The sequence below is a fragment of the Manis javanica genome, chromosome 8 (genome assembly GCF_040802235.1).
Source record: "Manis javanica isolate MJ-LG chromosome 8, MJ_LKY, whole genome shotgun sequence".
Lineage (NCBI taxonomy): Eukaryota > Metazoa > Chordata > Mammalia > Pholidota > Manidae > Manis > Manis javanica.
Window position 1 is genome coordinate 2,919,686 of NC_133163.1, and position 13,476 is coordinate 2,933,161.

Below are 13,476 nucleotides of genomic sequence, written 5' to 3' on the forward strand. Positions count from 1 at the left end.
TGTAGATTGCTTTAGGCAGGATGGCCATTTTGACAATATTAATTCTTCCTAGCCAGGAGCATGGGATGAGTTTCCATTTATTAGTGTCCTCTTTAATTTCTCTTAAGATGTCTTGTAGTTTTCAGGGTATAGGTCTTTCACTTCCTTGGTTAGGTTTATTCCAAGGTATTTTATTCTTTTTGATGCAGTTGTGAATGGAATTGTTTTCCTGATTTCTCTTTCTATTAGTTCATTGTTAGTGTATAGGAAATCCTCAGATTTCTGTGTATTAATTTTATATCCTGCAACTTTGCTGAATTCAGATATTAGTTCTAGTAGTTTTGGAGTGGAGTCTTTAGGGTTTTTTTTATGTACAATATCATGTCATCTGCAGATAGTGACAGTTTGACTTATTCTTTACCAATCTGGATTCCTTGTATATCTTTGTGTTGTCTGATTGCCATGGCTAGGACCTCCAGTACTATGCTGAATAACAGTGGGGAGAGTGGGCATCCCTGTCTTGTTCCCGATCACAGAGGAAAAGCTTTCAGCTTCTCGCTGTTCAGTATGATGTTGGCTGTGAGTTTTTCATATATGGCCTTTATTATGTTGAGGTACTTGCCCTCTATACCCATTTGGTTGAGAGTTTTTATCATGAATGGATGTTAAATTTTGTCGAATGCTTTTTCAGCATCTATGGAGATGATCATGTGATTTTTGTCCTTCTTTTAGTTGATGTGGTGGATGATGTTGATGGATTTTCAAATGTTGTACCATCCTTGCATCCCTGGGCTGAATCCCACTTGCTCATGGTGTATGATCCTCTTGATGTATTTTTGAATTCGGTTTGCTAGTATTTTGTTGAGTATTTTTACATCTATGTTCATCAGGAATATTGGTCTGTAATTTTCTTTTTTGGTGGGGTCTTTGCCTGGCTTTGGTATTAGAGTGATGCTGGCTTCATAGAATGAGTCTGGAAGTATTCCCTTCTCTTCTATTTTTTGGAAAACTAAGGAGAATGGGTATTATGTCTTCTCTGTATGTCTGATAACACTCCGCAGTAAATCCATGTGGCCCGGGGGTTTTGCTCTTGGGTAGTTTTTTGATTACCGCTTCAATTTCATTGCTGGTAATTGGTCTGTTCAGATTTTCTGTTTCTTCCTTGGTCAGTCTTGGAAGGTTGCATTTTTCTAGGAAGTTGTCCATTTCTTCTGTGTTTTCCAGCTTGTTAGCATATAGTTTTTTGTTAATTTTGTTTTTTAAGAGTGTTTTGTCACACAGAAATGTTTAATTCTTACGCAGTGCAGTCCATCTTTTTCAATTAAATAAATATTCACATTTCTTTGAGAGGTTGTTGGGCTTTTTTTGCTGCTTCTCATTGCATCGTGAAAATGTGTGAGCACGTATGGCTTTGGGTGTGGCTGGGTGTGGTCATGGGGTGTGGCTGGTGAGTGCGGTTGGGGGTGGCGGTGGGGGGTTGTGTGTGTGTGAAGCTCCTCAGTCGCCTGTGTCTGGCTTGGAGCCTCTGCCCCTCGGGCCGCTGGCCCCTGTATCCAGCGGTCAGGCAGAACAAACCTCTTTGTTTTTCCTCAACAATTTCTTAACCATTTTAATTTTCTCCTTCAAATTTTAAAACCAGCTTGTTGGCTCCATAGTAAAAAAGTAAAACTTGTGCTGAACTTTTCACTGGCCTGCTCGGAATTCTTGGATTGATTTGGGGGATATTCCCTGCCCTGACCTTCCTGTACAAGAACGCAGAGCATCTCTCCAGTTGATAGTTTCTCTTTTACATGCTATGTGTGTTTGTGGTTAGTAAGTTTATTCTTAAGAATTTCCAGGTTTTGTTGCCATTGTGAGTAGAGTATAACCTCCTATGACAAACCTGGGGGGTCATTGCTGGTGACAGTTGATGTTCTGTGTTCAGCCACCTCACCAAGTTCTGATTGAGTTGGTGGCCATTGAGTTTTGGTTTTTGGCCCTGGGAGAGAGAGAGTGAGAGAGAGAGAGAGAGAGAGCGTGTGTGTGTGTGCGCGTGCGTGCGTGCGTGTGCACGGTGAGTGGCTGTCTTTGGGGGGTGATGTGGGAGTGGGGTCTTCAGTGTGCGTGTCTGGGGCACTGGCCAGGTTCGGACCCCTGACACCAGAGGCCCCGATGCTGCTGCCTGTGATCACTGTCAGCTGCTATTCACCTGGCTAAGGACGTGCTTTTCTCATCCTGGCTTGTGAAGAGTTTTCTCTGTGAGGAAGGGTGGGGGTGATGGCTGCTAAGCAGATGCTTTTTGCTGTTTTCCAAAGCGCCCCTCGTGGGTTTTCTCTCCGGCCTGCTGTGCGTCAGAGTGGATTTCATCGCACTCTGGTGGTACACGGATAGATTCATGTATGAACATCTTTTTGGTAGTTTTTACATCTGTGTTTGTCGGTGACGTTGACCGGGCCAGACTCTGTGCTGTCTTTGGCCAGCTTTGTTCTCAGGACTCAGCCAGCCTCAATGTCGGTGGAGGCTGTTTGCCTCCTGGTTGCCATAATAGAGGGGTTTTCTTTCCTGGAGTTTCATAGTTACAGACCTCCCTTAAATCCACCTGAGATTGATGGCTTTAGAGGGAGTTTTGTTTCTTATTTTTTTCCCCTTAGCTCTCACTTGTAAAATCGTAAACCTTCAGAAAAGCTGTGTGAGCAGAGAGAACAGCCCCTGTACCTGACCTGCTTCCCCATGTGGTTTTTGGGGCAGAGCCAGAGGAAAGCCTGCCTCGGCCCGCACCGTCTCCCTGCCAGAGCCGCGCCACTGCCTGCTGCCGTCCCTGCACTGTTCGCACCCAGACCCCTGGTTGGGCCTCCAGCTCCACCTAAAATCCCAAAATCCAGCCAGAATATCCTTGGTCTTCTCTGGTCTGTGCCCAGCTCTTTTTTATCTTTCATGACGTTGAATCGTTAATGGGAAGTACAGTTCTTTTGCAAATCATCCCTTCGTCAAGGCTTGTCTGAGTTTTTGAGTTAGGTAAACGGTGAAAAGTCCCTGCCCCTCTGCCCCTGTCCCCCAGCCCTCCCCAGGACCAGCAGGCACGGACAGGCACGCACACACCCGCACTCTGTGGGCGGTGCAGGCAGGGCGCGCACACTGCACCCCCTCGCGGGAGAGCAAAGGGCAGGAGCGCCCCCACACCGCACCTAGCGGGAGGCCGTCCCGATGGGGCGGTGCGCGCATCCAGCTCCCATTTGTCCCCGCGATGTCCCAGGCATGCTCCATGCTGGTAGCGATCCAGTCCTCGGTCGTACCTTGTGTAGCTGTCTCACCTTTCTGTGTCATGACAGTCACATTTTTGCAAAGAGCACCGCCATGTTCTTCTAGAACGCTCCCCTGTTTGCGCTTGCTGACATTTCCTTGTCTTGAGATCAGGTTGGGTGCGCCAGGTCGGAGCAGCTCACGGAGGACACGGTGTTGCATCCGCGGGCACACAGCATCTGTTTGTTCCTCTTTTCAATTTATTTAAGAGAAATTCACATAACCATTCTGAGTAGATGGTTCAGGTGGCAGCACCGTGACAGTGTTGTGCGGGCACCACCTCTCTGAAGGTCAGAACCTTTCCGTCGCTCCCGAGTAATCCCCCGCGCAGCGAGCGTGTTCTCACCTCTCGTGCCCAGCCCTCGGCAGCCCATCAGTCCTGCTCTGTCTGTGGGACCTGCCGGCTCCGGCATCAGGTGTCGCTGGCGTCGCAAGGTGTGTGGCCGCTCGTTTCCGGCCTGTCTCCCTGGGCATCGTGTTTCCGAGACTCATCCAGCTGCAGAATGTGGCGTGCACAGCTCCTTGTTACTGCTCACTGTTCTTCAGCTCTATTCATGGTCCCCCAGTGGACATGGGGCCTGTTTCCGCCTGTGGCCATGGTGAACTGTGCTTCCGTGAGCATGTGTGTGCATGTATTCGATGAGTACCTGTTTTCACTTTGGGGTGTGTACCTAAGGATAGAATTGTTGGGTCATATAATAATTCTCTGTTTAAGCTTTTTAGAGACCAGCAAATTGTTTTCACAGCGACTACAGCATTTTTACTTCCCCCACTGATGTGCAAGGGCTAAGATTTCTCCACATCTGTGCCAACACTTAACTTTCCTGTTTTATTTTGATAGCCAGCCGAGCCTGGCAGGTATGAAGTTGTATCTCATTGTGGTTTTGATTTACATTTCTCTAGTGATGAGTGACATCAAGTATCTCTCTCATGTGCTTGTAGGCCATTTGTGTACCTTTAGAGAAATGTCTCAGGTCTTTGCCCTCTTTGTAAATGAGTTGTTTTTGTTGATGGATTGTAAGAGTTCTTTATTCTGGATACTAGACCCTTATCAGATATGATTTGCAAGTATTTTCTCCCATTAGGTAGGTTGTCTTTTCACATTCTTGATAAGGTCCTTTGATATACAAAAGTTTCTAGTGTTGATGAAGTCCAGGTAATCTTTTTTTCCTTTGTTGCTCATGCTTTTAATGTCATATGTAAGAATCCATTGCCAAATCCAAGGTCATCAAGATTTATTCCTGTTTTCTTCCATGAGTTTTATGGTCTCACCTTCTATGTTTATTAGTTCATTGATAGACATTGTGAGTGTTTTGTATATGGTGTGAGTAGAAGTCCAACTTCATTCTTTTGTATGTGGCTGCCCAACACCATTTGTTGAAGAGATTGTTCCTTTCCCTGTTCAGGAATGGTCTTGGCACCCTTGTCAAATCAGGTGACCGTAGGTATGTCAAGTCATTTCTAGACTCAGTACGTACCACGCTCTTGCAGTTACTGTGGCTTTGTAGTAGTGAGCTAGGGAAGTGGAGTCCTCCAGCTTTTCTTACTCAGTATTGTTGTGACTATTCTGATCTCCCTTGCCAGTTCCATATGAATTTGAAGATAGGCTTTTCCTTTTCTACTCCCCCCCCACCCCCCAAAAAAAAGCCACTGGAATTTCAGTAGGGATTGCTTTGAATCTATAGATCACTTTAGGAGGTAGTATTGACACCTTAACAATATTTAGTCTTCTGATCCATGAAATTAGGATATCTTTGCATTTATATAGCTCTTTAGTTCCTTTCAGCAATGCTTTAAAGTTCAGTGTATAAATCTTTCATCTCCTTGGTTAAATTTTATTCCTAGCTATATTTTATTATTTCAGATACTATGTAATTGGAATTGTTTCTTAACATTTTATGTTTTTTTATTGCTGGTATAATAGAAACACAATTCTTTGTGTATTGAACTTGTACCCTGCAATTTTGCTGAATTCATTTAGGAGTTTTTTGGTGAGTTTTGAGGGATTTTTCTACACGTAGAATCATGTCACCTGTGAACAGAGATGGCTTTACTTCTTCCTTTCCAACTAGGAGAGCTTTCTTTCCCTTTTCCTCCCTAATTGCTCTGGCTAGACCTGCTAGTACTGTGTGAGAACAGGCGTCCTGTTTGCTCTGAATCTCAGGGGGAAGCTGGGACTTTCGCCACTGAGCCGGGGGTTCTTTGTGGACCCTGAGGAATGACGTTCCTGTCCATGCCTCGTGCTTCTGTTGTGAGAGTGTGGTGGCTGTGACTTTAGACCACTTGGTTGTGTGGCGTCTCTGCTCCCTTCACTGCAGAGCTGCTCTCTCCTTCTGTGATCACAGCCACCGAGTCATTTGTGGGGTGGGACCTTGGTTCACGATCTCTCACCAGCAAGGTTAAAAACCAGGTGAAAAGCTGGTTGAGTGTGTGTTCTCATAACTAGGAATGAGAGGGAAGATGCCACACCTGTCCCCACCCAGAATGCTGGACAGAATGCCCCCCATCCACAGGCCCACGGTGGTTGATGCTCATGCTGTCCCCCTTCTTTGTGTTAACAGCCTGATTCGGATTCTACCAAACATTCGACTCCATCGAACAGCTCCAACCCCAGCAGTCCACCAAGCCCCAATTCCCCCCACCGGAGCCAGCTCCCCATCGAAGGCCTGGAGCAGCCGGCCTATGATGCCTGAAGCCACCAGGCCACTGCCTCACAGCCGTGGGGCCGGGGATGGCCTCCCACGTCAGTGCCAAGACCGCGCTGATCCTCCAGCATTGCCCAGGGAAATGCAGTCGACTTGTAGATAGGGAGATGAAGAAGAATCTTTATTATGGTGACTAGATTTATGCCACATTGTCTGTGGTGTTGACTGGATCCCTTTGTCCACACAGCTGTGAGGTGACACTGTCCCTTTATGCGTGAAGGAACCACACAGCTTCCCAGAACAGGCTAAGAAGGCGTGTAGGGCCCTGCCGACCTCCTGTGCAGAAGCCCAGTAGACCCAGCACGGCTCTGCTCAGGAAGCAGGTGGCTGGGGACGTGGCCTCAGAAATGAGCCTGTTGCCTGTTCCTGGAGCTATGTCCTCAGACCTCCGAGGAGCGGGCATTTGTGGATCATTCCCAGTGTCACTGGAATCCTGAAGACAGGGAAGTGGAGGTTAGGGCGCGGCCTTCTTACTCATTTAGCCATTACACAGCAGCTGCAGAAGTCCTGCCGACCTTGCAGTGGACAGAGGCCCGTTCCAGGTGACGCCTGCCTGGGCCCCTTGCGTGTGTGACTCCATTCCTGGTCACAACCATGAAGTGTCCCCAGTACCTACTGTGAAGTCAGCTGTGCTGTTCCCCACTCACTTCCACAGCTTCTGCCTCCCACTGTAAAACTGGTGAGTGGTCATGCAGCCAGGCCTCCCCCAACCCCCGCATGGAGTCCCATGATCAGTACCCAAATGGATCGCGTAGACTCGGCCGACGCAGGCCTGCACGTTGGCCCTGCCCGAGGCGTGGGGATGCTCTGTGCGTGCATTCACTCCCCATCCTTGTTCAGACGTTGAGTGATCAGGTTTGTGGTCTGATTAAAGGCTTGTGATTAACTGGCCAGCAGACATAGCTTGTCCTTGGTGACGCCATTTAGGATGTGCACTTAGCTGAGTCGGCACTGAGTGATGTGGGCACCACGGCCTGTCTGTGCGTGTCGCCCCACCCCCACCCCAGCACCCACCACCCCTGGGCGTTCTGCTGGGACTGGCACCTGCTGGGGAGAGGGGTCTGGTTTTTACTTTTTTAATGTAAGTCTGAGTCTTTGTAATTATTGAAACGTGAGAACATTTTTGAACAATTTACCTGTCAATAAAGCAGAAGATAGCAGTTTTAAAGTTCTTGGTGGTTCACCTGAATGTGATGCCTGTCAACCCTGGGTGTATCTGGGTCCCTAGTGCCTGTGCTGGGAACCCCTCCCCAGAAGGCACCTGTGTGCACATGGCAGGAGCCGGCCTCCAGAACTGGGACCTCTCACCTGCCAAGGGGCGGTGGGGTGGGGGGGTTTCATGAAGGGCACCCTGCACTGTGGTGGGCAGGGCCCAGCCTGTACTGCCAGGTGAAGGAGGGGCCATCTGGCTGGTTGTCCCCACTAGGCCTCCAGGTGGCTGCAGCAGCCAGGGCAGGGGTTAAGATTTCACCCTGAGCTGGGGTGGGGGAGGGTGATGTGCCCATGAGCTTCCACAGGCAGAACAAGGGCCCCATAAGTGGGGATTGCAGGAGTAACAGGGATTGAGGTGCTGGCCCCTCGTAGCCCTACGGACAGGACAGGGTAAGTCAGAGCCACCAGAAGCAGGGGAAGCTTGAGGCGGGGCTGGGTGGCTGACCACACATTGGCTGAGCCCAGACAGGTCAGTTTCCCATAGGGCACAACCTGTAGTGAGTTGGGTGATATTTGCATCAGGACCCCCCAGGAAGTACTTGGTAAAATGAGGGCAAATAGCACCTGCCAAAAGGCGGAGCAAGGATATGATGAAGTGTAGCAAGCAGCTGTCCAGTGCCTGGCAGGGGTGCCGCTTGGGAACCATGGTGCCCAACATCTGTGCCAGCCGGCAGGCCTTCACACAGTCATTTGGGACCCAGGCCCCTCTCACTGGGGCCTCCATGGTCACAGCCAGGGAAGGAATGTGACACATTTTAGGGGCATGGGCACCAAAGCTCTGCCAGAAGGAGTTCACATCCCATCTGCCCCATTGCCTTAGCCAGTCACACCACCCCCAACCTCCCAGGGGACAGAGAAGACCCCCCCCCCCCACCCAGCCCCTGCCCAGGCCACACAACGTACAGGCAGAGCCTTTCACAGACACTTGAGTGAAACCAGAAGCTGAAAAACGAGTGGGGATGAGTACGCACTTGAAAAAAGCCGGAAGTGACGTCCCAGCGCCTGCCATGGGGCTGAACAGCTGCTCGAGTGTCAAGGACTAAGAACAGTGAAGCAGCTGTTGTGCCAGAACGAATGGTGAGATGTGCACAGTAGACTGTCTGCTCCATAGCGCAGAACATGACAGGTTATAGCCACACTACGTGGTAAAGATCCCAGAGAGGCTGCTGGCGACAGAGCTTGACGTCTGGTGACAGGAGCTTCAGAACTGGCAGGTGAACCCACTGTATAGAAGCCAGCAGCGGCCGTGCAAGGGCTGGTGGTGTTTCAGAGCCAGATTCTGGTCACACAGAAGGGTCTCCCTGAGATGAACCTCACACGCAGCCGTGAGTCACCCCCGCACTGCCCAGTGCTGGGTGGGTCTCGGGCACCCACAGGAGGGCAAGGCCCTGCGGTGACGGACCACAGCGACCCCACCCCCCAGCTGGACGCCCCCTGCAGAGCAGATGGGCCACCTGTCCCTCCAGGAGAGCATCCCGAGGACAGCTCAGTCTAGTGGATGCCTGTGTCTCTGTCCCAGCCCCTCACAGCCTGGGCCTGAGCAGTGTGAGACTGAATTAAACTAAACAGCTGGGAGCCCAGAAGGTGGAGCACCCCCCACCACCCCAACGTGGCCTTCATTGCAAACCCAACAGGGGCTAGAGCTGCTCCTCCCAGCAGCAACCCAGCCAACAAGAAACCCCCGCCCTGGGCCCCCGCAGCGGCTTTCTCCAGTGCCGCCCCACCCAGCCTCCCCCTTTTCCTCCATAAAGGTCCCAAACCTGCGTGTGTGCCCTAGCTCATGGGTCTAGAATTACAATTCCCCTGCCATTATCAAATAAACTTAATTTGCTGGTAAAATAACAGGTTGTTCGACTTTCAAGTCCAATATTACTTGGAGTCAGAATCCCAGGGGGACCCCTAAAAATTCTAAAGCCGGTGAGCAAACAGGTGCTGGGCCCCCCACCGGCCGTGGGGTCTGGGGGTATGTCTCCTGGGTCTGGGTTCCTCTGTCTTTGAGGTTTGAGCTCTCTGACTTTATTCAGAATCTGCTTTAATGGCTTCATCCTTTCTGGGTGTGTTAAGGCTTCATCCTTTTGGTAAACACTCATTTGTTTTTTGAGCTAAGATTATGGGGTCCGAATCCTCACGTTTTCTCAACGGGTCTTCCTTCTTGCATCTTGGCTGATACCACGTTTAAAGACCACACTTCATGTGCATTTTTAACTGTGGACCGACTTAGCTGAAGGTGATGCAGACCTTCACTAGCCATTGTGGGGGACTGCGGGTCTCTCCGAATTTACTTTTCTCAAAATCAAATTAAAAGACCATACCTCTAAATTTAAAAAAGGGAATGGAATGCCTATTTTAATTGGTACTGGAAGGTTCCCAAATGTGTTTTGGACTCTAAAATCACTTCTTAGCAAAATACTATTTCTAAATTAATGGAGGCAAACGAACAGTTGAATGACGTCAAAAATGGCTTCTCAGGCCTCTGTCCTTCCCTGGCATCATCGCCAGAGGTGTGAGAGCCGCCCGCGCCCAGGCTCCGCTCACAGTCCTCGTCCTCTTTCCCTTTGGCACCGTGCCCGCTTTCTCAACCTATCAGAACCTGCCCCTTGAAAAGCCTTGGTTTCTTATGCCTCCTGGACTAAAGCTGAATTACAAGTGATAGTTATTCCCAAGGTGACTGAGATTCTTCATAGATTTGCTGACATTTCTAACATAATCATTCAAACTTATTAGCCTAGTTTCTCAGATTTGTTACCAGGTAGCTCACGTGCTCATCTGTGGGAGTCGGCTCCAGCACTGGGTGAAACCGGCCTGACGGGAAAATCCCGAAAGGGAATTAGGAAAACAGACCTAATTTTTGGCAGGAAGGCCACTCACTTAAGAAACCATCACAGAACAAATAAAGCTTTTCCTAAGCCTGTTGGTTAGGACAAAACTCAAGACTTTTAAGCAAAAACCCTGATGAACCTGTTCACAATTACTACAGTCAACTTCAGATCATTTTTAAGGAAAACCCTGGTCCTCGGTTGGATGCTGGGTCTGCTCAGGTGGCCTTTAATTCTATGTTCACTAACAGGCTGAACTGGAATTTTTTGCTTCTCATTCAAAGGACCAAGATGGGATAGGAGCTATACCACCCACTCCAGAGTTAGTTAATTTAGCCAGCCAGCTCACCCCAGTAGGTCTGCCTAGAGGGAAGACCACTTAAATCCTTAATTCCAACTCCCAACAAAAGCAGTCCTTGTGGTCATGCTGTCACTGGAGAAGGCCAGGACGCTGGACAGCAGGCTTACGCCTACGTGCTCAGGCGCCTTCCGCCTCCCGGCCAGCCTGCACGCCCTCCCGGCCCCAGCATGGGGCCTTCCCGCTCCTCCCACTCACCTGGCCCGAGAGACAGCTCTCCAGACCGGAAATATGAATTCTGTCTGCCCTCCTTGACACTGGGGCTATACTCAGTGCCAACCCCGCTGCCACAGGGCAGCCTCTGCCTGGGAACACTGACTGCGTCAGACAAGCAGGGCCTCTAGTCACCCTCAACGGGTTCCTGTCTCCAAACCTGTTCCCTTTTACATACGCACCCTTTTCTCCCTAATTCTAATAGATTCCCTTGGTTTTCTCCTCAGTTCCTCCACCCCAGTGCACTTACTGGGCTAAGATGTCTTAGAAAAATATGCTGGAATTGCTTTCTCCCAAAAGGAGGAAAATGATCCTAGGATTTGACAGCAACAACCAAGAGAGCCAACTAGGTGAATCGAGTAACTCTTCAGCACCTTTTATTTGCTCCATTTCTGCCGGCACTGAAGCAAATTCTATGGGCATTAACCGATTTATCCCCACTGGCTCAGCTGCCACCCTTGTTATAAGCAAAGTCCTTAACCAACATTGGCAGAATCCACAGTGCACTCCCCTCAAGATTCAGACATACCCCTCAAAGCCTTGCCCCAGAATTAATGCCCTACAAATAAAGAGGCCCTTCAAGGCATCAAGCCCATGATAAGTTACAAGGCTTAGGGCTTCAAACTAAAAAGAAAGAGAAATGAGGAGAACAGTCCCATTTACAATTGCATCAGAAAGAATAAAAGACCTGGGAAGAAATTTAACCAAGGAGGTGAAAGACCTGTACTTTGAAAACTGTAAGACTGATGAAAGAACTTGTAGATGACACAAATAAATGGAAAGATTCATGCTCATGGATAGAAGAATTAATATTAAAATGGCCATCCTGCTCAAAGCAATCTACAGATTCAGTGCAATCCCTATCAAAAAAGCAATTACATTTTTCACAGAATAATGAGCATAAAATCCTAAAATTTGTGTGGATCCATAAAAGACCCCAAGTGGCCAAAGCACTCTTGAGAAGGAAGAACAAAGGTGGAAGTATAACACTCACTGGTTTCCAACTATACATCACCCAGGAGCCTCCTGGACCCCATCACCCTGCTCACAACCACAGCCACAGCCAGCGAGCCAGAGCTGCCAGGCCTGGGCAGTCTGCACAAGGCCACGCCTTCAACACCAAGAGAAGCAGCCCTTCTCACCTGATCCGTAGGTGCAGACATAGAAAGTCAAACAAAATGAGACAGAGGGATATGCTTGAAACAAAAGAAACAGTTAAGTAATCTACCTGATAAAGAGTTCAAAGTAACGGTTATAAAGATGCCCACTCGACTGGAGAGAAGAGTGGATGAGCTCAGGGAGGACTTTAATAAAGAGAAAGTATAAAAAGGAACCAGTCAAAGGTGAAGAATACAAATGAAAAATACACTAGAGAGAATTTACAGATTAGAAGATGGACAAGAACTATTTAGAAGACAAAGTGATGGAAAGCACTCAAGCTGAACAGCAGAAAGAAAAAAAGATAAAAAGAAATGAGAGTTTAAGGGACCTTGGAGACAACATCCAACATCGCTAACATCACGTTCTAGGAGGCCAGAAGATAGAAAGGGTGGGAAACCTCTTTGGAGAAATAATACCTCAAAACTTCCCTAAACTGTGGAAGGAACACACATCCGATCCAGAAAGCACAGAGAGCCTCAAACAAGATGAGCCCAAGGAGGGCCACACCAAGACACACAATAATTAAAACATCAAAGATTAAAGATAAAGACCATCTTAAAAGCAGCAATGTAAAAGCAAGGAGTTAATGTACAAGGGAAACCCCAAAAGGGTATCAGTTGGTTTTTCAGCAGAAACTACAGGCCAGATGGGAGTGGCGTGATATATTCAAAGTGCTGAAAGGAAGAAAACCTAGAACCAAGAATGCTCTACCCAGCAAGGTTATCACTCAGAATAGAGGGACAAATAGTGTTGCTCAGATAAATATAAGTTATCCATTAAGCCAGCCTTACAAGAAACATTAAAGGGTCATCTTCAAAAAGGAAAAGAAAAGGCCATAACTAGAAACTAGGAAAGTATGAAAAAAGAATTCACTGGTAAAAGCAAACATATAGCAAAGGTAACAGACCAGTCACCTAAAACCTAGTAGGAAGATTAAAAGACAGAAGGAATAAAATAAATCACTTATAAATATTAGCTAAGGTAATCACTAAATAAAAAGAAGACATCATATCCATAAAACATGGAAGAGGGGGAGTAAAAGATTAATGCTGTTAGGACGGGTTCAAACTTAAGCAACCATCAACTTTGCATAGACTGCTATTGTACACAGGACATCGTATTTGAACCCCATGGTAACCAAAACCTATTAAGAGATACACAAAAAATAAAGGTAAAAGAATCCAACCATGACACTAAGGAAAGTCACCACACAAGGGAAGAGAGGATCCAATCCGAGAATGAAGAACAACCAAGAAGCATTTGACAAATGGCAATAAGTACATGCCCATCAATGCTTCCTTTTGAAATATAAACACCCTTTAAAATGCTCCAGTCAAAAGACATAGGGTGGCTGGATAAAAAAAAACAAAAACAAAACACAAGACTCATCTATATGCTGCCTACAAGAGACTCACTTCAATCTTAACAAGAGACAAGAACATTACATAATGATAAAGGGCTCAATCCAACAAGAAAATATATACCAATTGTAAATATCTACCCACACAAGAGGGGCACCTAAATATATAAAGCAGATATAAATAGACATGAAGTAAGAAACTGACAATAATGCAATAATAGTAGGGCCTTTAACACCCCACTGACGTCAATGGATAGATCACCCAATAAGAAAAAGGTCTTTGAACAACACATTAGACCAAATGGACTCAACAGATACATACAGAACACTGCACCCTAAAAGAGCAGAATACACATTTTTTCCAAGTGGACACAGAACATTCTCCAGGATAGA

The 13,476-nt window shown here is 47.6% G+C and overlaps 1 protein-coding gene across 2 annotated transcripts in view; it reads left to right on the top strand.

The window, feature by feature from the left end:
• Positions 1-7,134, top strand: part of CDC42BPB (CDC42 binding protein kinase beta) — a 109,725-nt gene extending 102,591 nt beyond the window's left edge. Inside the window, exon 37 of one of the 2 annotated variants that reach the window (XM_036991926.2) lies at positions 5,820-7,134. In XM_036991926.2, the coding sequence (XP_036847821.2) occupies positions 5,820-5,951 (132 nt within the window). In that variant the 3' untranslated portion in view covers positions 5,952-7,134. The remainder of the gene's footprint in view (positions 1-5,819) is intronic. The other variant, XM_073241808.1, reaches the window with a different exon arrangement.
• Positions 7,135-13,476: the final 6,342 nt, after the last annotated feature.